The following is a 25325-nucleotide window of genomic DNA, read 5'->3' on the forward strand; positions in this document are numbered from 1 at the left end:
TGCCAGCGGCTAAAAATCAGGTGCGCTCTGTAGTCCGGAATCTACGGTAAGAAGTATTTAAACTGAGTGAGGAAGGTAGCTAGAGATTGGTTACAGTTGAAAGATTTGCAGCTGGATCAAAATATGAGGTAAAAATCAGAAGAAATTATAGAGGTCATTTAGCAAACCGCAGGGTTTGAGCAATGGCAAAAGTACACACACACAAATTTAGTCTGGGGTCTAGAACACAAGAATAATTTGATCCATCAAGTGAGAGTACTGTGTTCCTTCTCATGGGCTTTACAATTGCACAACTTCCTGTTTTTGAGATAGGAATTTCCAGCTGTAAATGTAACTGCACAATAAAGAACGAGAGGGAGGTCACAATGGTACAACAGTGAAAATTTACGTAAACAAAGCAAATACTCAGCTAAAACAAAATGAACTACAAGGTTACTTTCACCATCTTTGCTCTCTTTGCACTGTACGTACCATCTACAGAAGGTAAGAAATGTTCAGACTAACAGTTTAATCTTCAGCGACAATTTAAAAGTTCTGTGTGAGCAGTCAGGATGGCTCCCAGCCAGGCTCCATTCCATTGTTTAGCAAGAGATTCAGACAGTAGGATCGCATATTACCTCTGGGCATGTGTGTGCATGCAAGGACTTTGTGCGTCATTTTGTTCTAGTTTCAATCTTCTTTTTATTATTTGCAAACAGATCAATGATCAACTTCTGTGTCTGGCACATTAGAACAGTTTCATCTTGAGGGGGAAAACTGTACTGCATTATTTCTCAGTGATAATGCAGTTATCACTGGATGTGGTATTGGTATTGTCCCGGTGACCCAAGGCCATATGGAGAGCCAGTGAGATCATATCCACATTGACCTATTGTGGTGATACGAAAATTGCCGTGGGTCCAGATCCTTGTTGAGGCAGGAGCTGATTCTAGCCACCACCAACTTCTGGGTTGGGGTAGATCAGGTAGGAATTTAATCTTTTATCAGAAAATGGAAGAGCAGACAATTTTCCTCAGAGACTTTCGTGGCCTGATCCTCCCCTCATGAACCATGCTCTTCCACTCTAGCCTCTCCTTAATAACGCCAAATCTTCCTTCTGATCTCTTTGGTAATTCTTATGCTCCTCTCCAGTCGCCCCCAGTATCCCAATCTTCAGCAACTGTTTCCTCTTATGTTCCTTCACTATAAGTCCCATTGTAACCTCTCCCTTATTGTTGAAATAATATGCTGGCAGTCTTACTTACATCAGCATGGAAGTTGATCCAACATGAACAGAAGAATATGCGAGCTCTTAATAATTCTACCTAGTCCTCAGTTGATAGACAGCCACCAACATGTCCATAAAAACATAATTGTAATCATAGAATGAATCAGAAGTAATTAGATTAATTGTCTTTCTGTTGGTTTTGTGAGTCCTACTTCCTCCTGTTTTCCCATGGTATGGCAACACTTTTTCATAGAAGAAGAATGGTGAAGTCATCGGGTCACCATCATGACAAGCTTTTAGCACCAATCTTTTTGGTGATTGCTCATCATGTGGCATTTCTGTAGCATTCTCCAGTTTTTTTCTTACAAGGTCGAGTTGCTAGCTTGACGCTCAACCCAGCATGGATAGAAAGCGTGCAAGGGAGACAGTTGGATTCGAACTCAGGACCATTCGCTCTGGAGTCCAGTGCTGATGCCACTACGCCACTAGCCGGTAAAAAACATAGAAAACCTACATCAAAATACAGGCCCTTCACCCCACAAAGTTGTGCTGAACATGTCCCTACCTCAGAAATTACTAGGCGTACCTATAGCTCTCTATTTTACTAAGCTCCATGTACATATCCAAAAGTCTCTTAAAAGACCCTATCATATCCGCCTTCACCACCATTGCCGGCAGCCCATTCCATGCACTCACCACTCTCTGAGTAAAAAACTTACCCCTGACATCTCCTCTGTACTTACTCCCCAGCACCTTAATCCTGTGTCCTGCTGTGGCAACCATTTCAGCCCTGGGGAAAAGCCTCTGACTATCCACATGATCAATGCCTCTCACTGTCTTATATCTTTTCCCCCTGATTTCTCTTCAACACGTTATTGAAAATGGCAATTGAATATACCTTTCAGAATTTAACGAAGTAATTTGAGTTATTAGGTTAATCAAGTTACCTCATTATTATTTCTTTTTCTCTTGTCACAAAATTCTTTTGCTAGAAACCTGTATTTTCAACTAACTGAATGTGCTGCCACTGAAAGCACTTCCTTTTCATTTTCACAAGAGATTCTGCAGATGCTGGAAATGAGGCTTTCTTTCCACAAGATCAGAGTTGAGGCTTTCCTTTCCAAAACACCAGAGATGTCCTCCTTTTTCAAAGAATGGGGTTTCCCTTCCTCTACCATTGATGCTTCCCTCACCTGCATCTCCTCCACTTCCTGGACATGCTACCTCACCCCATCATCCCGCCACCTTAACACGATAGAGTTCCTCTTGTCCTTACCTACCATCCCATGAACCTCTGCATCCAGCACATCACTCCCTGCAACTTCTGCCGTCTTCAATGGTATCCTCCCACCAAACACATCTTAACCTCTCCCTACTCTCTGCTTTCCCCAGGAACCACTTGTTCTATGATTCCCTTATCTATTCATCCCTTTCCCCTCATCTCTCTCCTAACACTTATCCCTGCGTGGAAGAAGAGCTACACCTGCCCATTCACCTCCTCTCTCACCTCCATTCAGGGCTCCAAACAGGTCTTCCAGGTGAGGCAACACTTCACCTGCAAAACTGTTGGAAGTGTCCACTGTATCCAATGCTCCTGAAGCAGCCTTCTCTAAATTGGTGAGAGCATCGTATATTGAGGGATTGCTTTGCTGAGCACCGTCGTTCCATCTGCAACAAATAGGATTTCCTGGCAGCCAACCAGTTAAATTCCAATCCACATTCCCATTCCAACATGTCAGTTCATGGCCCCCTCTACTGCCACAATGAGGCCAATCTTAGGTTGGAGGAGCAACACCTCAAATTCTGACTGGGTAGCCTTCAACCTGATGGCATCAACATCAATTTCTCTTACTGGAAATTTTTCCCCTTTCTCCTTCCATCTTCCATTCCCCACTTTGACTCCCCTGTTGCCTCTTCTCTTCTCTTCTCACCTGCCAATCACCTCTCCCTGATGTCTCTCCTCCTTCCCTCTCTCCTACGGTCCACCCTCCTCTCCTATCAAATTCCTACTTCTTCAACCTTTTACAGCTACAGAATCAGAGGCAATGTTACAAAAGATAGAAGAGAACTCTTGGGTTGTGATTCTCTGCAGACAATGGGATGGATAAAAGTAGAATCAGTGGCAGTGCTAGGACTGTTGTGGTCGTTGTGGACATGGTCGCATCAGCTGGAGCAGAAAGATGCTGTGAGCCATGTTAAAGTTGCAGACAACGACGGATGAAGTGTATTTGACTATAGACGCAGACACCCAGGAAGTTATTTCTGTCCGATTTCAGTACTGTGGCTGGGATTGTCAGGGTGGAACAAGTGTAACCTGCCACTTGCTTCAAACACATCACCTGAAGCCCATTTAAACCTAATTCCCATCCATAGTCCTTGTTCACCCATCAGACCAGCTAGCCTCAGCCGGTTGTTCCTAACCTTCAGTTACCTTGTTGCCTTGCTGTATTAAGTCTCCACTCCCTCTTGTTTTGTGGTCCTTTTTGGCTTGTTATTTTGCAGTTTATTATTAATATGAGCAGTCACCACTAAATCATCCCAGTTCTTCTGTGTTTGGTTCAAGCCTCCTCTACATATCCTGACAGGATGGGTGAACCCACAATTGACCCAGCAGAACTTGCTTGACTAAAGGAAGTCATCCATCAGCACAAATACACAATCTTGAAGCCGCAGGAAACAATTGATCATCTGTTCGCCACTCTCAGCCAACTCTCCGTCTCGTTACAGCAAACAAAGTCCAGTCAACCACCTCTCTCAGACCTCTGAACAGTTCAATGGATTCTCAACTTGATGCTGTAACTTCCTATCCCAACACAACTTGCACTTTGAGCTGGAACCATCTCTGTATTCTACAGACCAGGCCAAGGCTGCCCTTGTCATCTCTCTATTGACTGGGCGAGCTTTAACCTGGGCTGCTGCTAACTGGAACAATAATACCACCATCTTCAATAAATATGAAGAAATCACTGCTGAGATGCTTTGGGTATTCGACCATCTAAAAAGTGGAAGGGAGGCAGAGGATCAGATACCTCACCTGCATCAGGTCTCACACTCAGTGCTGGATTACACCGCGGAATTCAGGACCCTCGCGGTGGGCTGCGGCTGGAATGCGGAAGCACCGCTGGCCCATTACCATTGTGGTTTCTTGGAGCACTTGACAAATGAGCTTTCCACCCAAGAGATGTCCATTGACATCACTCTGTGCCTCCATGTTGACAAGTGTCTTGTGGAACGACCTTGCAGACCATCAGCCAGAACCTGAGTTTCGTTTCCAAGCTCACTTCTGTCTGCAGCATCCTCGTCAGTAATGCTGTCGGAACCCATGCAGTTAGGGAGGGCTTTTAGTGTACCCCTCGCCCCGCTAAAGAATGTGAGTGTTGGTGGAGAAACAACTTGTGCACTTACTGCGAAGCAGCTGATTAATCACGCACCAAACCCTACTGCGCTCAGGAAAGCGGCACCGCCAAGTAGAGACAAGGGGCCTACTATCTGGTGAGCTCCACCCAGCCCCTCATTCCAGCATCCCTTTCTCTGTTCTCCCTCCCACCCCAACAGCACAGGAGTCCCTGGTGGATTGCAGCACAGCAGGCAACTTTCTGAACTGAACTCCTCATGTATGGTTTGGATGCCCTACCACGCCTACACTATCTCTCACTCCTTTTGCATCGTGGCCATTAACAGATGACCCTTGGGGTCTGTGATAGTCACAGCATGCGTATGGCCTGTGCACTTGAGCATTGGAGAGCACCACTAGTCCATCCACTTCCTCCTGATTGACTCACCCAACACCCCTCTTGTCTTGGGTTTCCACTCACGACCCTCACTTCACCAGGTCCTGCGGCTCATTGCTGATGTGGGGACCCAGCCACCAGACCAGCTGGCTTTAGCCTCAGTTGACTTCACTCAGTAGATCTGTGGAGAAAGAGAAACTTCCCAGCTCACCAAACTCCTGCAGGAATGCCAGGACTTAGCCATTGCTTTCAGTAAAATGGAAGCCAGCATCCAGCCACCTGACTGATCATGTGACTGCACAATCAGCCTCCTCCTGGGCACCACCCCCTTCTGACGTCATCTCAAAGGTTCAAAGGTTAATTTTATTGTCAAAGTGTGCATCTACAAGTGTCTTCTCCAGATAGCCATTAAATACAGAAAGACCATGGGTGCTGATAAAAGAAAAGACACCAACTTCCCCCACGAGAAAGAAAAGAAACAAGACTTTCAGACCCCAAAAAGCTCCCTCCCCGCATCAAAAAACAGCCACAATAACAATCACCAAACCCCTACACTTAATAATCCCTGATCCTTGACCCCCCCCACTCACAGAAAAGAACAGCGACGGTAGCACCAAGCCCCAGACCCCTCTCTTACACAGAAAACTTAACAGATCATTCACCCGCCTATCGGCCAGAAGAAAGAAAACACAGACAAATTGAAGAAAATCAATATAAAGTACAGTTCAATAATCACAAACTGTAAATCTCAGAATATGGGAAATGTTTCAGCTACATACGAGCAGGGCAGCCGCACAAACTCAGTCCTTCCGTAAAGTGTGAATGCCACCGATCCACATCAAACGCCTTGATCTGGGGCCGACTGCACAGATCTGGCTGTTGACCGTCTCACACCTAGCCATCTCTGATCCCCGCACGTTCACTTCGATGCTCCAATCTTGCTTGCTGCTTCGAGATGGAGTCGTCCATGATCCCGCGCCCTGGCCTGCTTCTCCCATCCCGAGACTCGAGCCATGAGTGAATACATGGCCGAAGTGCTTTGCATGCCTTCATGCTACCATCCCTTCGCCCAGCCATTGCAGGGTTCTTATTTGACAAAAACAAAAATGGGGCTCTCCTTCCCTGCATTGACCACCGTGGACTGAAAAATAATGAACTGATGGGGGACACTGAGCTCTTCCTGATCAGGAATGACCACTTGATCCTCATCTTCATTCTGCAGACCCTCCAACCCAACCCAAGTCAGGCTCACTGGACTTCCTTCTTTGAGCAATTCTGCGTCACCATCAGCCCCAGGAACACTAAGCAGATAGCCTGTCACAACACTTTCACCCTGCTGACATGGACATCGACCCTCAGCTCATCATTCCCTCCTCTCAAATCCTTGCTCCAATCATCTGAGAACCAGACCTGCCAGGCCCTACAGCTCGAAGCCGCTCAGGCTGACACACGTGACATCCACATATATGTGCCGGTGGCCATGCACACTGACTCACTTCAATGGGCCCACTCCTCACCCCTCTCCGGCCATCCTGGTGCACGGTTGAGCCCAGATTTTCTGCATCACCAGTTCCGGTAGCTGCCATTAATGCAGATGTATTTATCACTACTGGCCCTCATTGTGCCCAGTCCAATTCCCCCAGCCAGCAGCCCTCTGGACTCCTGCAGCCCCTAACGGTCCCTCGATGCTGGTGGCCCCAAATTGCCATGGATTTCCTCATGAGTTTGCCACCTTCCAATGGGGCCACGGTGGTCATGACAGTGGTTGACTGGTTCTCCAAAGTGGTCCACTCCATTGCTCTCCCCAGTCTTCTGTGCGCCACTAAGACGGTGGACCTGGTTCTCCAGTGTGTACTTCACCTCCATGGTTTCCCACAGGACATTGTGTCAGACCAGGGCCCACAAATTGCCTCCTGTTTTTGGTGGGCCTTCTGGTCCCTCCTCCACACCCCAGTGATTTATCCTCTGGCTATCATCTACAGACCAACAGTCTGTCAGAGAGATCCAACCAGCAATTGGAAAAGTTTCTGAGATGTTTCATGGCCTCTAACCCTTCCTCATGGAAGAAATATCTGCTGTGGACTGAACTGTCCCACTATCTCTGTATCTCCTCTGCCACAGTTATAATACCTTGTGAAGGGCTTCATAGCTACCAGCTCCTGTTGTTCCCTGCAAAGGAGCCAACAGGGTGGTTCTGTCCGCCAGGGCCCTGGTTTGCTGGAATTGTTAGAAGAGGGAACAGAGGGCCAAGCTAGTTGCTAACTGTACCTACTGCTGCCAGGTCAACTAGTAGCAGTGCCTAGCCAGTCTACTTTAGCCTGGGGACTACATCTGGCTGTCTACCCAAGATCTGCCCCAGTGCACCAATTTCAGAAAGCTCTCACACGGTTTAATCAACCCCTTCAAAATCCACCAATCCAGTGTAACACTTACCCAACAGGCTGGTATATGTCTAGGGGAAAAGGAGATCCAGCCACACACCAACCCCACCTCCCGTACACGCAGGTGCTGTGAGAATCAAGTTTATGCCATGCGCACACACACAATATCAAACTCACACCAGATACTGTTACAGAATACAGTTTAAAGATTTTACTAAAACTAAAAGAGTACTATGCAATACAATATATATGAAGGAAAAGAAAATAAAGTAAAAGGCGCCAACTTATCAAAGTTCAGTCAGTTTAGTGCACATCGTTGGAGCTCAACCATCGAACCATTCGACCCCTCGTCGCTTTCCTCAGACCTCCACGTCCTTGCACCTGGGACCATCCGGGTGGTCGACCGAGCAGTGCGGTGCACGTCCACCTTCCTCGGCGTCCTCTTCCCGACTCCCCTGAAAAGACCGCGAAACCCCCCAAGCTCCCAGCCTCACAAAACAAAATAACATTCCCCATTGGTCAACAAATGAATACAATCCCGATATCAGCAAGTCCAAAGCTAAACAACTGCGAGAGAAAACACTTATCATACAAAGAAGCATTCCTACTCTTAACAGAACAAAGAAGCCATTTTGATTAACATACACAGTACATTGTACACCAGTTACTTACCATCTCTAGCTGCCACCATCCCTCAGGATCACACCTATCGTTCACTTGTCCTGCCTCAAACTCATTGTCCATGGACCACTCAACCTATGTGAACCTGCACATCCAGGTCCTAGGATGGTGGGAGGTGATCCAGTGTACACGATTCACCATTTGATGAATTCACATCATTCTGAACATGATGTGCAATACCTGGTTGACTGGGAGGGGTATGATCCAGAGGAGAGATCTTAGGTTTTGTCCAGTTTCATCATGGATGAATTGGGCATCAAGGGGTTGCACCAGAACTATCTGGATGGTCCTGGGCCATTGGATGCTGGCTGCAGCTGGAGGGTTCCTATCAGGCCTGCACATGAAAGAATCTCCTAGTCTCCACCCAGCTAACAAAAATAACCTACCACCCATTTCCAGCTCATTATCTGCAGCCTATTTAGCCCTAGCTTTCTTCCCCAGTCCTTGTTCACCTATTAAACCAGCCTGCCCCAATCAGTTGGTCATAGCCTTCAGTTAACTTTCTGCCTTGCCATGTTAAGTATCTGTTCTCACTTGCTTTGTGTGTCCCCCCCCCCCCCACCCCATGGCTTGGTATTTTGCAGTTATTATTAAACTGATCATTCACTTCTAAATAATCTCCACTGCTCTGTGCTTGGGTCAAGCTTCCTCTACATTTCCTGCCAAAACAATGCCGTTGAACAGAAAAGACCACAAAAGTAGTGGATACAGCCCAGTCCATCACAGATAAAGCCCTCCCCACCGATGAGCACATCCACAGGAAAGCAACATACAGCATCAAGGACTCACACCATCCAGGTCAGGGTCTCTTCTTGCTGCAGCCATCAGGAAGGAGGTATTGTAGCCAAGGTCCTACACTGCCAGGTTCAGGAACAGTTATTACCCCTCAGTCATCAGGAAGGAGGTACTGTAGCCTGGGTCCTACACTACCAGGTTCAGGAACAGTTATTACCCCTCAGCCATCAGGAAGGAGGTACTGTAGCCTGGGTCCTACACTACCAGGTTCAGGAACAGTTATTACCCCTCAGTCATCAGGAAGGAGGTACTGTAGCCTGGGTCCTACACTACCAGGTTCAGGAACAGTTATTACCCCTCAGCCATCAGGAAGGAGGTACTGTAGCCTGGGTCCTACACTACCAGGTTCAGGAACAGTTATTACCCTCAGTCATCAGGAAGGAGGTACTGTAGCCTGGGTCCTACACTACCAGGTTCAGGAACAGTTATTACCCCTCAGCCATCAGGAAGGAGGTACTGTAGCCTGGGTCCTACACTACCAGGTTCAGGAACAGTTATTACCCCTCAGTCATCAGGAAGAAGGTACTGTAGCCTGGGTCCTACACTACCAGGTTCAGGAACAGTTATTACCCCTCAGTCATCAGGAAGGAGGTACTGTAGCCTGGGTCCTACACTACCAGGTTCAGGAACAGTTATTACCCTCAGCCATCAGGAAGGAGGTACTGTAGCCTGGGTCCTACACTACCAGGTTCAGGAACAGTTATTACCCCTCAGCCATCAGGAAGGAGGTACTGTAGCCTGGGTCCTACACTACCAGGTTCAGGAACAGTTATTACCCTCAGCCATCAGGAAGGAGGTACTGTAGCCTGGGGCCTACACTGCCAGGTTCAGGAACAGTTATTACCCCTCAGCCATCAGGAAGGAGGTACTGTAGCCTGGGTCCTATACTACCAGGTTCAGGAACAGTTATTACCCCTCAGCCATTAGGAAGGAGATACTGTAGCCTGGGTCCTACACTACCAGGTTCAGGAACAGTTATTACCCTCAGCCATCAGGAAGGAGGTACTGTAGCCTGGGTCCTACACTACCAGGTTCAGGAACAGTTATTACCCTCAGCCATCAGGAAGGAGGTACTGTAGCCTGGGTCCTACACTACCAGGTTCAGGTACAGTTATTACCCTCAGTCATCAGGAAGGAGGTACTGTAGCCTGGGTCCTACACTGCCAGGTTCAGGAACAGTTATTACCCCTCAGCCATCAGGAAGGAGGTACTGTAGCCTGGGTCCTACACTACCAGGTTCAGGAACAGTTATTACCCTCAACCATCAGGAAGGAGGTACTGTAGCCTGGGTCCTACACTACCAGGTTCAGGAACAGTTATTACCCTCAACCATCAGGAAGGAGGTACTGTAGCCTTGGTCCTACACTACCAGGTTCAGGAACAGTTATTACCCTCAGCCATCAGGAAGGAGGTACTGTAGCCTGGGTCCTATACTACCAGGTTCAGGAACAGTTATTACCCCTCAGCCATCAGGAAGGAGGTACTGTAGCCTGGGTCCTACACTACCAGGTTCAGGAACAGTTATTACCCTCAGCCATCAGGAAGGAGGTACTGTAGCCTTGGTCCTACACTACCAGGTTCAGGAACAGTTATTACCCTCAGCCATCAGGAAGGAGGTACTGTAGCCTGGGTCCTACACTGCCAGGTTCAGGAACAGTTATTACCCTCAGCCATCAGGAAGGAGGTACTGTAGCCTGGGTCCTACACTACCAGGTTCAGGAACAGTTATTACCCCTCAGTCATCAGGAAGGAGGTACTGTAGTCTGGGTCCTACACTACCAGGTTCAGGAACAGTTATTACCCTCAGCCATTTGGCTCTTGAAGTAGAGTGGATAACTTCAGTCAGCCCAACACTGAACTGAATCCTCAACCTAGTCACTCACTGTCAGGGAGTCTACAACTCATGTCCTCAATATTAATTACTTATTTGCTTTTTTGTTTATTATTATCTGAATCAGGTTTAGTGTCTCTGGCATATGTCATGAAATTTGTTGTTCTGTGGCAGAAGTATTTTACAATACATATATAATAAAAACTATAAATTATAATGTAGATTCTGTATATAAAAATAAATTAGTGTAATGCAAAAAGAGTGAAAACACAGAGGAGGTTTTCATTCAGAAATCTGATGGCAGAGGGGAAGAAACTGTTCCTGAAACACTGAGTGTGTGCCTTCAGGCTCCTGTACATCATCTTTGATGGTAACAATGAGAGGAGAGCATTTCCTGGGTGATGGGAGTCCCTAATAATGGACAATGCCTTATTATTATTTTGTTTTTTCTTTCTCATATTTGTACAATTTGTTGTCTTTTGCCCATTGGATATTTGCCCATCTTTCTTTCTGTGTAGTATTTATTGATTCCGCTGTGTTTCTTTGTATGTTGTATGAATGTCCACAAAAATAATCTCAGGGTAGTATATGGTGATATATATATATAGGTTGATAATAAATTTACTCTGAACTTTGAACAATGACTTTTAATTTATTGTATAGGTATGTCGGTCACAGTGGTGACGGGAGAGCTGTACTGCAAGTGTATCAAGTACGTCTCTACTTTCATCCCTCTGAGAAATATAAAGGACTTTGATGTTTTTCCAGACGGCCCTCAATGCCCATATACAGAAGTGATGTAAGTCACTAATCGATTACAGAGGCGTTTATAAAGTGTTGGTTTTATCTTTGTTCACGAATATTAGAGAAGTTAAGGTGCAATAACTTTGGTCACTGGTCAAGGAGCTAGAGAAATTAAGCAACAAGACTCTTGGTGATATTGACCAGAGAGTTGTCAAAATCAGAATCAGGTTTACTATCACTGACATATGCCTTGCAAATTGTTCTTTTGCAGTAGCAGTGCAGTGGAATAGATGAGGAATTGCTGTAAATTACAATAAGAATATATAATAAAATAAAACAAATAATGCAGAAAGAAAGCAATACAGTGAGGGAGTATTCTTGGTGCATACATCGTTCAGAAATTTAATAGAGTACACCTTCAGGCTTCTGTACCTTCTTCTTGTTGGTAACTTTGAGAATGTCCTGGATCTTTCATAATGGATGCTGCTTCCTTGAGAGATTGCCCTTTAAAGATGCCCCTGATGGTGGGGAGGCTAGTGCCCATTATGGACCTGGCTGAGTTTACAACTCTCTGCAGCTTTTTCCGATTCTGTCAATTGGTGCCCGTGTAGCAGATGGTGATGCTCTCCTAGGTGCATCTGTAGAAATTTTCTGGAGTCTGTGGTGACGTACCAAATCTCCTCAAACTCCTAATGAAATATAGCCTCCGAGTATGAGTATATAGCCTCTAAGTATGAACAGCATCAATTCACGGTTAAGGTCACGAGCATAAATCTTCTTACATGAGACATATAGACGATGTTGAAATGGATGACCCCTGGGTATTGTCAGTGTTATACAACATAAAATGCAGCCTATGTCCTTCCCCACTGATACAAAAACAAAATGGCGCAAATTCTGGAAGTCTAAAGTCTAAAACATACATACTATAAAATAAGGTGGTCAAGATTTATTTTTAGACTATTTGGATATGAAGAAATGTATTTTGACATTCATTTTTAGAACCTGGTCATCAATGGTCCATGCTCATTTCCCTAAGAAGCTGATTGTGAGCTGCTATCTTGAATCTCTTCAGTTCCTCGGGTGCAGTTAGGAGACCCTCACTCAGCATCAAAGAGGGAGCAACACTACACATCCAAGTCAGCCTGGTGTGTGACCTGGAGAGGAACCTACAAATGACAGAGTTCCCATGGGGCTACTCTCCTTGAACTTCTTGGTGGTAGAGGCTGCAGGCTCGGAAGATGTTTTTGGAGTGGCCTGGGCAAGTTTTCTAAGTGATAGTTATTGCATGTACTGGTGATGGAGAAAACTCAGAGTCAGGTTTACTATCACTGACATACTGTATGTCAAGAAATTTGTTGTTTTGAGCCATTAAAAATGACAATAAATTACAAAAAATACATGGCACTAAATGGCGCAAAACAGGAGTAGCAAGATAGTAACCAATGAGAAATCTGATGACAGAGGGGAAGAAGCTGTTCCTAAAACATTAAGTGAGGGTCTTCAGGTTCTTGTACCTGCTCCCTGATGAAAGTAGTGAGATGGGCCATACCCCGGATGTTTAGAGAGGTGGATATGGCAGTAATAAATTATATCATACTCATAGTTTCATAGAACCTTAGGGAGATACCACACAGAAGCATGACTCATTGAGTCTGTGCCAAAAATCAAGCAATAATGTTTATACTAATTCTTCCGCTATTAGATAGATAGATAGATAGATAGATAGATAGATAGATAGATAGATAGATACTTTATTCATCCCCATGGGGAAATTCAACATTTTTTTTCCAATGTCCCATACACTTGTTGTAGCAAAACTAATTACATACAATACTTAACTCAGTAAAAATATGATATGCCTCTAAATCACTCTCTCAAAAAGCACTTGAGGGAAAATTTACAATGGCAGATTATCCTGCTAACGGGGCTCAGTTTTGGCATGTGCGAGGATAGCAGAACCCCAGAAAGAAACTCTTGCAGTAACATGAAGAATGTGCAAACACCACACAAGCACCAGATGTCAAGATTGAACCCAGGCAGTTGAGGCTGTGGGCAGCAGGTCTATTGTGACAGTACAGTGTTGCTTAATGAATTTCCATATTCTTCATGACGCAGGAAGCTATTGACTCCATGCCACCTCTCAAAGCATTCCCATTACCCCTTTTATTTCCCTGTAATCTATTTTCTCTCACTTGTCTATTAATTTTTCTTTGATTTTCCTGCCAACTATTTGCATAACGGGTAACTTACAGCAGCCAATCAGTGGCCGGTCTGCACCTCTTTGGGACATGGAGCATGCACTCTCGTTCAGAATGTGCCAACCATGACCTTAAATCTGAAACACTGGGCCTGTGAGGCAACAGATGTGAGCAATGTGAGCAATGTGCCGCCTACACCTGCTTTCTCCTAACTGGTTTCAGACTTCTCGGAGAGTCATACACTCGTCTGTGCAGGTAGAAATAATACCCCTGATTAGTTCCTTTTAGATGGCAGGGAAGGTTTGGGCTGTCAAAGGGTGAGGTACTCACCAAAGGTATCCAACCTGTCACTTTTTCTTGAACATATGTACCATGGCTAATCTAGTTGAATTGCTGGGTGACCTCCAGCATTGTTAGTGAGGACACAGCGATACAAATGAAGTTGAAGGCCAAGGGTATGTGGTTAGATTCTCTTTAGTTGAAGCTGGTCATTACCTCTGTGGTTTGAAAGTTATTTGTCAGCCTTTACCGGAATGTTGTCTCGGTTCTGAAGTATGTAGACACTGACAGCTTCTGTGAGTGAGGAGTTGCTGCACCTTTTTTTATCGCTTTTCAGCCAGGCAACTGAGAAGCTAAAATCATTTTATAATTCTTTCCAGAGCCACACTCAAAACTGGCAAGCAAGTTTGCCTGATGCCTGAAACCCCCTGGGTGAAGAGAATAATCAACAGAGCATTGAATAATAATTGAAAGAATTTTCTGAGTAAGTTTCCATCTCTAAATCTGGTTAAGAAATTAAGAATGCACAAGCAAATGCAGATGCTGGAATATGGAGCAACAGACAGGACTCAGTGGGTGATAGGGTTAGAGCACCACAGCACAGAAAGAGCTCTTCAGCCCAGCTAAACCATGCTGAACTGTTACTTTGCCTAGACACAACAACCCAAACCAAACCATAACCCTCCATACCCTTTCCACCCATGCACTTCTCCAACCTTCTCTTAGGTGTTGCAATTGAACTCGCCTCTACCACTCCTGCTGGTAGCTTGTTCCACACTTGTACCACCCTTTGAGTGAAGGAGTCCCACCTAAGTTTCTCCTTAAATATCTCACCATTCACCCTTAACCTACAATCTCTAGTTCTAGTCTCACCCTATCTCAGTGGAAAAAGCCTGCTTGCGTTTACCCTTTCTATACCCTTCATGATTTTGTATACCTCTATCAAATCTCCCCTCATTCTCCTATGCTCACTGGGAATGAAGCCCAGACCTATTCAAACTTTCCCTATAGCTCAAGTCCTTGAGTCCAGACAACACCCTTGTAAATTTTCTCTGTCATCTTTCAATCTTATTGATATCTTGTAGACAGGTGACCATAAATGCAAACAATTCTCCAAATTTGGCTTCACCAATATCTTATACAACTTCTATATAACATCACAATTCTTGTACTCAAATGCTCTGATTTATGAAGGCCAATGTGCCAAAAGCTCCCTCTGACACCATCTACCTGTGATGCCACTTTCAAGGAATTATGGATCTGTATTCACAGATCTGTCTGTTCCACTGCACTCCTCGGAGTTCTGTTGTTCACTAGGTAAGTCCGACCTCTGACATTTCCAAGCTCATTTTTCCAGCTGATCCAGATCCCGCTGCAATCTTCGATAGCCCCCAATCATGATGTCATCCGTAAATTTGTTGATCCAGTTTACCACCGTATCATCCAAACTATTAATAACAAACAACGTCGGGACCAGTACCAATCCCTCCAGCACACCACTAGTCAGCTTGCTCCAGTCAAAGGGGCAACCATCTATCAATGCTCTCTGGCTTCTTCCAATAAACCAATCTTGAACCCATTTTACCACTTCATCCTCAATGCCAAGCAACTGAACCTTCAGGACCAGCCCCTCATGCAGGGCTTTGTCAAACGCCTTGCTACGATTCATGTAGACAATGTCCACTGTCTTTCCTTCAATCTTCATGGTAATGTGCTTGAAAAACTGCATTAGATTGGTTAGATATGACATATCATGGACAAAGCCATGTTGACTATCCCTAACCAACCCCACCTCTCGGAATCCATATATACTGTCCCTTAGAATACCTCCCAGTAACTTACCCACTACTGACATCAGGCTCACCACCTATAATTCCCTAATTTCATCTTAGAGCCTTTCCTGAAAAAAATTTTCTCTGCAGCGATGAGGGAGCGTGATGCAAAGGCTATGGGCATTCACCTCCATCACTCATAACATGTGACATGATTGTACCTCCACCTTTAGGTAAGGCATCACAGGCAAGCTTCACTGGATGATCTGCATTTTAATGTGATTGCAGTGCCTGATGTCACTACTTCCTTTTCCTTTGGAAAGCCACTTCACGTTGCTTTGCCCATTGCATTTCTTCCCGATCTGTAGTAATGAGTTTAAGGGGTGGAGCACAGTACCCAGGTTTGGCAGGAACCTGTGTAGTAATTGGCAAATCCTGAAAGGGTCCGCAACTGTGACACGTCCTTTTGCCTTAGGGCATCCATCACTGCTTCAATTTTATCAGTACATTTGTGCAATCCTTGTGCGTTAATAGTGTGACCATAGTAAATGATACTTGGTTTAAAGAATTCACACTTGTTGTGTTGTGCTCTGAGCCCATCATTTTCCAATCTTTTTAACACTGAGGTTCAGGAGAAGCTCCTTGGCATCCTTGCTGGTAGCAATCCAGGTAACAGAGCGCCTGGGCAGCCTTGCAGCACCTGGTCCACACCTTTCTGCCAGAGTACAGGTGCAGATGCCACTCCAAATATAAATTTGTTATGGCAATAAAGCCCTTTGTGATTGTTTAGAGGTGAGAAATACTTTGGACTGTTTTCCATCTCCATCTGTGGGTAGGCCTCAGCTAAGTCTACTTTGCTGAAGTGTCTCCCTCCAGAAAGGTTTGCAAAGATATCCTATATCCTGGGCAGAAGGTATTGATCTACTTTCATTTTTAGGTTGATGATGACCTTAAAATCCCACAGATCCCAACAGACCCATCCTTCTTGGCTACTGGGAGCACTGGTATTGTCCATGGGCTCCACTCAACATTAGCAAGAATTCCTTCAACCTCTATGTGATCTACCTCACTGGCTACTTTATTGCAGATGGTATAAGGAAGAGGACGTGCTTTGTAAAACTTGGGTGTGACATTTTCAGTTAACACTATTTACTTGATGTGTTTGAGTTTTCCAATGTGATCTTTGAACAATGCTGTGAAATCATCCAGTTCCTTTCTTAATTCACTTTCAATTGACTCTGTTGCAGGGGATAATGCATCTCCAATCAAGTTGTAGTTGTCTCATCTAATCACAGCCCCCACAATGCTGGCACTTTTCTTTTTACCACATTAAACCCAGTGTGGCTTTTTGGTTGTTGTATTTCACAGTTACGAATGTCAGTCCCACAGGAGTTATCTTTTCTTCAGTATAAGTTCTTAGTTGGATATCTGCAGGCTTCAGATCAGTATCCTTGAAATGCTGTTCAAACACATTTTGTGGAATGACTGAAACAGATGAGCCAGTGTCCAATTCCATTTAAATTAAGTTGCTGTTCACTTCCAGTGTTAGCCATATCGCTGTTGTTAGTTTTCACATTTTAACCCTCAAGGCTACTCAGTCCTGTGTCACTCACAACATTATCAGATTTTTCATTAACAGTATGCAGATTAGTGCTCTTTTTGAAACTTTAACGTGATTTTTTGTCTTTTTCTCTTCCTTGTACAGCTCATTTATTTTTGTCTGCTTGACATCCTTTTTGTATGTGTCCTAATTTGTTGCATTTTCTGCAAGTGCCTCCTTTAAAAACTGCATTGTGGGCCCCTGCCACAATGGTAACTCAATTTATTTATTTCTGTTTAGACATTACAATTTTGCTCACGCTCGCTTTCATTCCTGACTGCAACTCAGTTGCATCTCTGGCTGTTGTTTCCATTGATACAGCAATTTTACCCGCTCTTTTAAGTGTGAGTTATGCTTCAGATAGGAACCTGAATTAATTTTCACTAAAATTAGTGGATTTAGAGGATTAGAGGATTAGAGGATTGGGAAGCTTTTAAAACCAACAGAAGGCAATTAGACAAGCCTTAAAGAGAGAACAGATGGAATATAAAGTTAAACTAACCAACAATATAAAAAAGAGATACAATTTTTTTCAGATATATATATATATATCTTCACTGTGGAAGACACTAGCAGTATGCCTGAAATTTGAGCCTGTCAGGGGGGCAGAAATACTTGTGATTGCTAAGGAGAAGGTGCTTAGGAAGTTGAAAGGTCTAAAGGTAGATAAGACACCTGGAGCAGATGGACTACGCCCCAGGTGGCTGAAGAGATTGTGGAGGCATTAATAAGGATTTGTCACTAGATTGTGGACTGGAAATTTGGAAATATCACTACACTCTTTAAGATGGGACAGAAAAGAAAGGAAATTATAAAGATCAAAGTAAATTCAGTATAAAAATACATACAATATATGTCACCATATACAATCCTGAGATTCATTTTCTTACGGGCAATCACAGAAAATACAAGAATCACGATAGAATTAATGAAAGACAGGATGGACAAACTGTGCTAAGGACAGCAAACTGCAACAAAAGAAAGATAATAATAATATTATTAATAATAATAATAATAATAATAATAATAATAAATAATTTGAGTCAGGGTCCTACAAATTATATTCTGACCAATCCATTACTACAGATAAGACAATCCATTATAACTGTCTGAATATAATATTACAGGATAAACAAGAAAGAACAACTCAGTTAATAGATATAGACATTCTAAACACACATAACATACAGAAATCAATAAGTGATCATCTGATGAGGACTGGCTCTGAGACCACTGGTTTCCTCTTCATGTCATCAATAATCATCTCCTTGGTCTTGCTGACATTGAGTAAGAAGCTGTTGTTATGACACCACCCAGCCAGATTTTCAATCTCCCTCCTATATGCTGATTCATCACCACCCTTGATTCGACCAGTGACAATGCAAACATAAACGTGGCACCTGAGCTGTGCTTAGCCTCACAATCATAAGTATAAAGCAAACAGAATAGAGGGCTCACCACTCAGCCTAGTGGAGCACCTGTGCTGATGGGAATTATGGAGGAGATGTTTTTGCCGATCCAAAATGGCTGGGGTCTTCAAGTGAAGAAATCAAGGATCCAGTTGTACAAGGAGGTATTGAGGCCTAGTACTTGAAGCTTATTGGTAAGTTTTGAGAGGATGATAGCATTGAATGCTGATCTGTTATCAATGAAGGGCCAATGAAATGGCATGTGCTGTTAACCTTTTGATACGGTAGGCAAATTGGAGTGGATCCAAATTTCTTCTCAAGCAGTAGATATGCCTCCCAAAGCACTTCATCACTGTGGGTGTAAGTACTACTGGACGATAGTCATTGAGGCAGGTTACCACATTCTTCTTAAGGACCAATATAATTGAAGCCTACTAGAAGCAGGTGTCTAACCTTAGTAGTTGGGAAGATGTTGGAGTCAATTAGCCTGACAAATCTGTTGGAGTTCTTTGAGGAAACAACAGACAGGATAGACAAAGGAGAGTCAGGGGATGTTATTACTTGGATTGTCAGAAAGCCTTTGAGAAGGTGCCGCACGTGAGGCTGCATAACAAGTTAAGAGCCCATAGTTATACAAGAAAGACATTAGCATGGATAGAAGATTGGTTGACTGGCATGAGGCAAAGAGTGGGATTAAAGGGTCCCTTTTCTGGTTGGCTGCAGGTGACTAGTAGTGTTCCACAGGGATCAATGTTGGGACCGATTCTTTTCACGTATATATCAATGATGTGGATGACAGAATTGATAGCTTTGTGTCCAAATTTGCGGATGATACAAAGATAGGTGGAGGGTTGGATAGTAATGAGGAATCAAGGATTCTGCAGAAGAACCTAGAAAATTTGGGAGACTGGACAAAGAAGTGGCAGATGGAATATAGTGTAGGGAAATGCATGCACTTTGGTAAAAGGAATAAAGGCATAGACTATTTTCTAAACAGTAGAAAATTCAAATTCAGAAGTCCAAGGTGAGTCCCTGTACAGGATTCCCTAAAGGTTAACTTGCACATTGAGATAGTGGTAAATTATAATTCAATTCTAGCAATAATTTCGAAAGGACTAGAATATTAAAGAAAGAATGTAAAGCAGAGCCTTTATATAGCATTGGTCAAACTAAGTATTGTGAACTCCTTATCTTAGAAAGGAAGTGCTGACATTGGAGAGGGTCCGGGGTGGGTGGTGGCAAGGAGAATGATTCCAGGAATGGAAGTGTTAACGTATGAGGAGTATCTGATGGCTCTAGGCTTGTAGGCACTGGAGGTTAGAAGAGCAAGGGGGCATATCATTGAAACCTATCAAATGTTGAAAGGCCCAGATAGAGTAGATATGGAGGAGATGTTTCCTATAGTGGTTGAGTCTAGGACCAGAGGGCACAGCCTCAGAATAGAGGGACATAATTTTAGAATAAAGATGAGGAGGAACTTCTTTAGCCAGAGGATGGTGAACCTGTGGAATTCATTGCCACAGATGGCTGTGGGAGCAATGTCTTTGAATATATTTAAACCAGACATTGATAGGTTCCTGGTTAGTCAGAAAGTCAAAGAAAACAAACAGAGATGATGGAATGACAGTACAGACTCGACGGGCAGAATGGCCAAATTCTGTTCCTACATCTTTTGGTCTAAAATGCAAATCCTATTAGTTAGACTTTATCTGTCCTCATACTGCTAACTTTGCTACAATGTACCTTCCTTATTTATTTCATATCATTTTCATATAAAATCCAAGTACATAAATCTACCAACTCTCCTTTGTCCATTCTGTTATTTCTTCAAAGAATTCCAACAAATTTTTTACTTAAGATTTTCCATTAAATGCTAAATTCAGCCTATTTCATCATGGACTCTTATCTTATTAAGCAGCCTCATGTGCGGCACCTTATCAAAGGCCTTATGTAAATCTAACTACACCACATCCACTGATTCTCCTTTGTCTGTCCTACTTGTTATTTCGTCAAAGGATTCCAACAAATTTGTCAGGGAACATTTCCCTTTAAGAAAACTATGCTGTCTTTGTCCTACGTTATCATGTGCCTCCAAGCACCCTGAAACCTCACCCTTAGTAATGGATTCCAACAACTGAATTCAGGCTAACTAGCCTATAATCTCCTTTCTTCTGCTGCCCTCCCTTCTTTTCTGTCTCTTCTTAAAGAGTGTTGTGACATTTCCAATTTTCCAGTCCTCTGGAACCATTCTACAATCTATTGATCCTTGAAATATCATTACAAATGCCTTCACAATCTCTTCAGCTACATTTTTCAAAACCCTGTGGTGTAATACATCTGGTCCATGTGATATATCTATCTTCAGACCTTTCAGCTTCCTTAGTGCCACTTCCTTAGCAATAGCATCTACACTCATATCTGCCCCCGACACTGTCAAATTTCTGGTATAGAACTAGTGTCTTCCACAGTGAGGACTGATACAAAATGCTTATTAAATTCCTCTGCCATTTTTGTTCCCCTTACTACCCACTCCCAGCACCATTTTCAGTTGTCCATTATCCACCCTCGCCTCTCTTTTACTCTTGACACTATACCTTTGAAAAACCTTTGGTATTCTCTTTGACATTTTTTGGCTTGCTTACCATCATATGTCACCTTTTCTCTCCTTAAAGCTTTTTTGTTGTCTTCTGTTAGTTTTTAAAAGCTTCTCAATTCCTATGTTGTATGACCTCACTTCTGCTTTTGACTTTTGTCCTTGACTACTCTTTTGACCCACAGTTGCCTCATCCACCCTTTAAAATACTTCCTCTTTGGAAGGAACCCATTGAACCTTCCGAGTTACCCTGAGAAACGCCAGCCATTGCTGCTGCATCATCAATCCTGCTAGCGTCCCCTTCCAATTAACATTTGCCAGCTCTTTTATGTTGGGTCCTTTTATGTTCGTTATGTATGTAAGTGATTTGGATGTCAAAGGAAAAGGCTTGATCCAAGTTTGTGACTGAGGCAGGCACAATAGCATCATTTAAGAAGCACTTGGACAGGTACATGAAGGGGTAGGGTTTAGAGGGATATGGGCTGAACACAGGGAATTGAGACTTCATGAAAATGATGCATTTTCATGAAATTCCTCTGTGTACTATTTTTGTGATCAGCATTAACCTAATTAAAACAAAACAAAGAAATTGTATTGCCCAGTGCACTATTGGAGAATATAAGACATTCCAAATGTTACATTCTAAATAATTCAAAGTTCCAAGTAAATTTATTATCAACGTACATATATGTTGCCATATACAACCTGAGATTTGTTTCCACACACAAAATGGTGAGGGAACCCCTTCAGCATTTTGTGTGTGTTGCTTCGGATTTCCGACATCTGCAGATTCTCTCGTGTCTGAGATTCATTTTCTTGTGGGCAATCACAGAAAAAACAAGAAGCACACTAGGAAGACCGCACCCAATAGGACAGACAACAAGCAATGTGCAAAAGAAAACAACAAACTGTGCAAATACAAAAAGAAAGAGAAGAAAGAAATAATAATAATAAATAAATAAGCAATGATGCATTAATTTATTAGTTCTGATTTTGTTGATTTTGCTTTGCTTTCTGTATTTCACAGACCATGGGGAGAAGATGGAAAAAATACGACATGATAGATTGGCACAGAAAAGCACCATCTCTTGTCCCTATACAACTGCTAGGAGCTCATCCTACCCTTTGGTTTGATTCATTTCGAGTTGAAATTCATTAAAATCTACATTTATGTTCATCTTGTGGCATACTCTTCTAAGTAGTTTCTTCAGTTATACTTAATGAAACTACATCTTGTGCAGAGATAATGAAAGTAAGAATAAAAAAATGATCTTGATTGACATAACCAACCAGAATCATAGAAACATAATGGTGAGAGATGATTGGGTTAGCTGCATGTGTCACCTGGTAATCAGCAATGCAATATAACCTCACATTGCTGTACCTGACTTGCAGCTTGTAGGCAGCAATTCCTCAGTGTTGATATAATGTGGCATCCTGCCTCTAACCCCTTCCAGACTGTGGGTTCAGAATTTTTATCACTTTGACTCAAAAGAATTCTTCTCATCTCTCCTCAAACCTTGTAATTGTTATTTTGAATCCCTCACTTGCATGGATTTAAGAATCACTTGCTAAAATAAATGGATCTTCCCATTTATTCTTTCTTAGCTGCGCAGAGTTACGTACTAAATAAATCTTCTCTCAATCCCCTATATTTCAGAGAAAAGAATCTCAGAAAATGTTTCCTAACATTTTCCAGTCAAGCAGCTTCTACGATAACCTTGTCAGTTCAGTTGCAAAACTTTCTATTGTGTGGATCCAGAGTGATGTTCAGACACTACATGTGAGCTAACAAGCATTTTGTGGTTCTAGGACAACCTCTCTGCCCTTGTATTCTGTACCTCAGTAATAAAGGTGATTCAGCCACTGGGCCCTTGGGCTCCCCTACCCCAACCACCACTCTCCAACACTGGGTCTCTCAGGCTCCATTGTCAACTCTTGGGTCCTTGGAGCCTTCATCTTTACCCACCCCACTTTCCATGAACACCCTAACCTTCCCCTCTTCTCTGGCACCAACTCTTTTCCCCCCTCTAATCCTTGTTGTATCTTCACCATTCCCACAGATCTTCCCCCTCTCTGAGGAGGAACGTTCTGTCCTCAGCGAGGGCCTTATCTTTGTCTCATTTGCCCGCATCTCAGTGAATTTTGTGCCTGCCACAACACCAGGCTTTTCTTCCCTGGTCTCTGTCCCTGAGCCCACATCTTCGACAAGAATTCCACACCCTGTACTGATGACCCCTTCTCCAGTCTTCAACCTTCCTCTTCTTCTTAGACACCCTGGTCTGGTTCTTTGCCAGCTCTGGATTTTGAATCACTGATAAGACATCAACCACCTTGACTTCAGCACTCCTCTCTTCTCCTCCAACCTTATCCCCTCTGCACTCTCTCCACACAAATCCCAACCTTACCACCAAACCAGCAAATGGAGTGCTGTTGTAGTGTGGTGCACTGACCTCTACCTTGCTGAGACCAGACACGGGACCCCACTTCAGACCATCAGAAAATTGTGTCTGACACCATACCTGACCTCTCATCAGTTCTGGAGAACTCCCATCCACTGCCATTAAATCATTGACCCCACGCTGCTCACTTTTACATCCTACCCAAGACCCACAAACCAGACTGTCTGGATAGGCCCATTGTCTCTGCCTGCTCCTGTCCCACTAGACTCTTGTCCTCATTCCTCGATTCCATTCTATCCTCCTTGGTCTATTCCCTTCCCACCTACATTGGTGACACTTCTCATGCTCTCAATCTCCTCACTAACTTTCAGTTCTCTGGCCCTGACTGCCTCATTTTCACCATGGATGTCCAGTCCCTATACACCTCTATTCCCAACTAAGAAGGCCTTAAGGCTCTCTGCTTCTTTCTTAATAAAAGAACAAACCAGTTCCCCTCCACCACCACCCTCTCCTCCTTCATCTAGCAGAACTGGTCCTCACTGACAGACCTCAGTCCTACGCTCTGTTTCCCTAAACTTTGCCAAACTATTGAACCCAAACTGTCTTCTCCTAATGAATCAATGCTAGCTGCATTGTATTAACCTTTGCCAATGTAAGCTTTATATTTTTGAAGTGTTCAATAATTTTAATACATAGTCCTATGGTAAAACAAGAATGTTTATTGGTTCTCAAAAACTAAGTATTCCTTTATTCATTATTATTGAAGTATTAAGATTGGTTTATCATTATGTTCAAATAGCAGTTCACCTATGCTGAATCACATAATCTGATAATATTGTATAATATAATATAATATACAGCCAATAAAATGTTCCCATTGCTTTGAATTGTAATGCATTTTAAAGGAAGAGTTAAATAGAGGGAGCAGGGATGGTTTACCTGCATTGATATCATTGTGTTCAGAAAAGCATTAATGAGTTGAATTTCACAGCGTGCGGAAATGTCTGATTTCAATTTAATTCCTGCGGTTCAGATAGTGAAACAGCTGGCTAGCTGCCAGATGAAAATCACCTTCATCAAAGGCGGTGTTGCGCAACTGTACAAAATTGCAGTGAAAGAACCAGCAAGCAGATGTGAAGAAGTTCATGAACTTTAATGTTCGGGCATACTGGAAAAATACAACATTTGAAAATAATTAATTTCTTGCAAGCTCATCCCAGTGGAGCGGTGAACTTAAATGCTTTTAAAACAAACAATGTCCCATCAGATTCAGGAACCAGTCATTATTGTGTTTGTCTAACTATATGCATGAGTTTGTAAATGAACACCAATTCAAATAAAGATCACCTCATTATTACTACATCAAATAAGTGTGGATTAGATAGATAGATAGATAGATACTTTATTCATCCCCATGGGGAAATTCAACATTTTTTCCAATGTCCCATACACTTGTTGTAGCAAAACTAATTACATACAATACTTAACTCAGTAAAAATATGATATGCATCTAAATCACTCTCTCAAAAAGCATTAATAATAGCTTTTAAAAAGTTCTTAATTAGTTTACTTAAATACATTAAATACAATCAATCCCGGCACTTTAACATATCTTACTCCTGGCGGTTGAATTGTAAAGCCTAATGGCATTGGGGAGTATTGACCTCTTCATCCTGTCTGAGGAGCATTGCATCGATAG

General features: G+C 43.2%; 1 protein-coding gene across 1 annotated transcript; it reads left to right on the forward strand.

Moving 5' to 3' along the window:
* Positions 1-320: 320 nt before the first annotated feature.
* LOC140726453 (C-X-C motif chemokine 3-like) lies at positions 321-24996 on the forward strand. The gene is made up of 5 exons (XM_073042865.1): positions 321-483; positions 1577-1699; positions 11290-11425; positions 14231-14334; positions 22252-24996. Exons 1-4 carry the CDS (start codon positions 420-422, stop codon positions 14319-14321), a joined length of 414 nt encoding a protein of 137 aa, XP_072898966.1. The 5' UTR covers positions 321-419; the 3' UTR covers positions 14322-14334; positions 22252-24996.
* Positions 24997-25325: the final 329 nt, after the last annotated feature.

The sequence above is a fragment of the Hemitrygon akajei genome, chromosome 4, assembly GCF_048418815.1.
Source record: "Hemitrygon akajei chromosome 4, sHemAka1.3, whole genome shotgun sequence".
Lineage (NCBI taxonomy): Eukaryota > Metazoa > Chordata > Chondrichthyes > Myliobatiformes > Dasyatidae > Hemitrygon > Hemitrygon akajei.

What these genes read in the sequence shown, in the direction of transcription:
- LOC140726453 (XM_073042865.1), top strand. Translation starts at nt 420, where the DNA reads ATGAACTACAAGGTTACTTTCACCATCTTTGCTCTCTTTGCACTGTAC. An exon ending in GTACGTACCATCTACAGAAG is followed by an intron (nt 484 to 1,576) that starts GTAAGAAATGTT and finishes TTTTCTTACAAG; the next exon opens with GTCGAGTTGCTAGCTTGACG. An exon ending in TGCCACTACGCCACTAGCCG is followed by an intron (nt 1,700 to 11,289) that starts GTAAAAAACATA and finishes TTTATTGTATAG; the next exon opens with GTATGTCGGTCACAGTGGTG.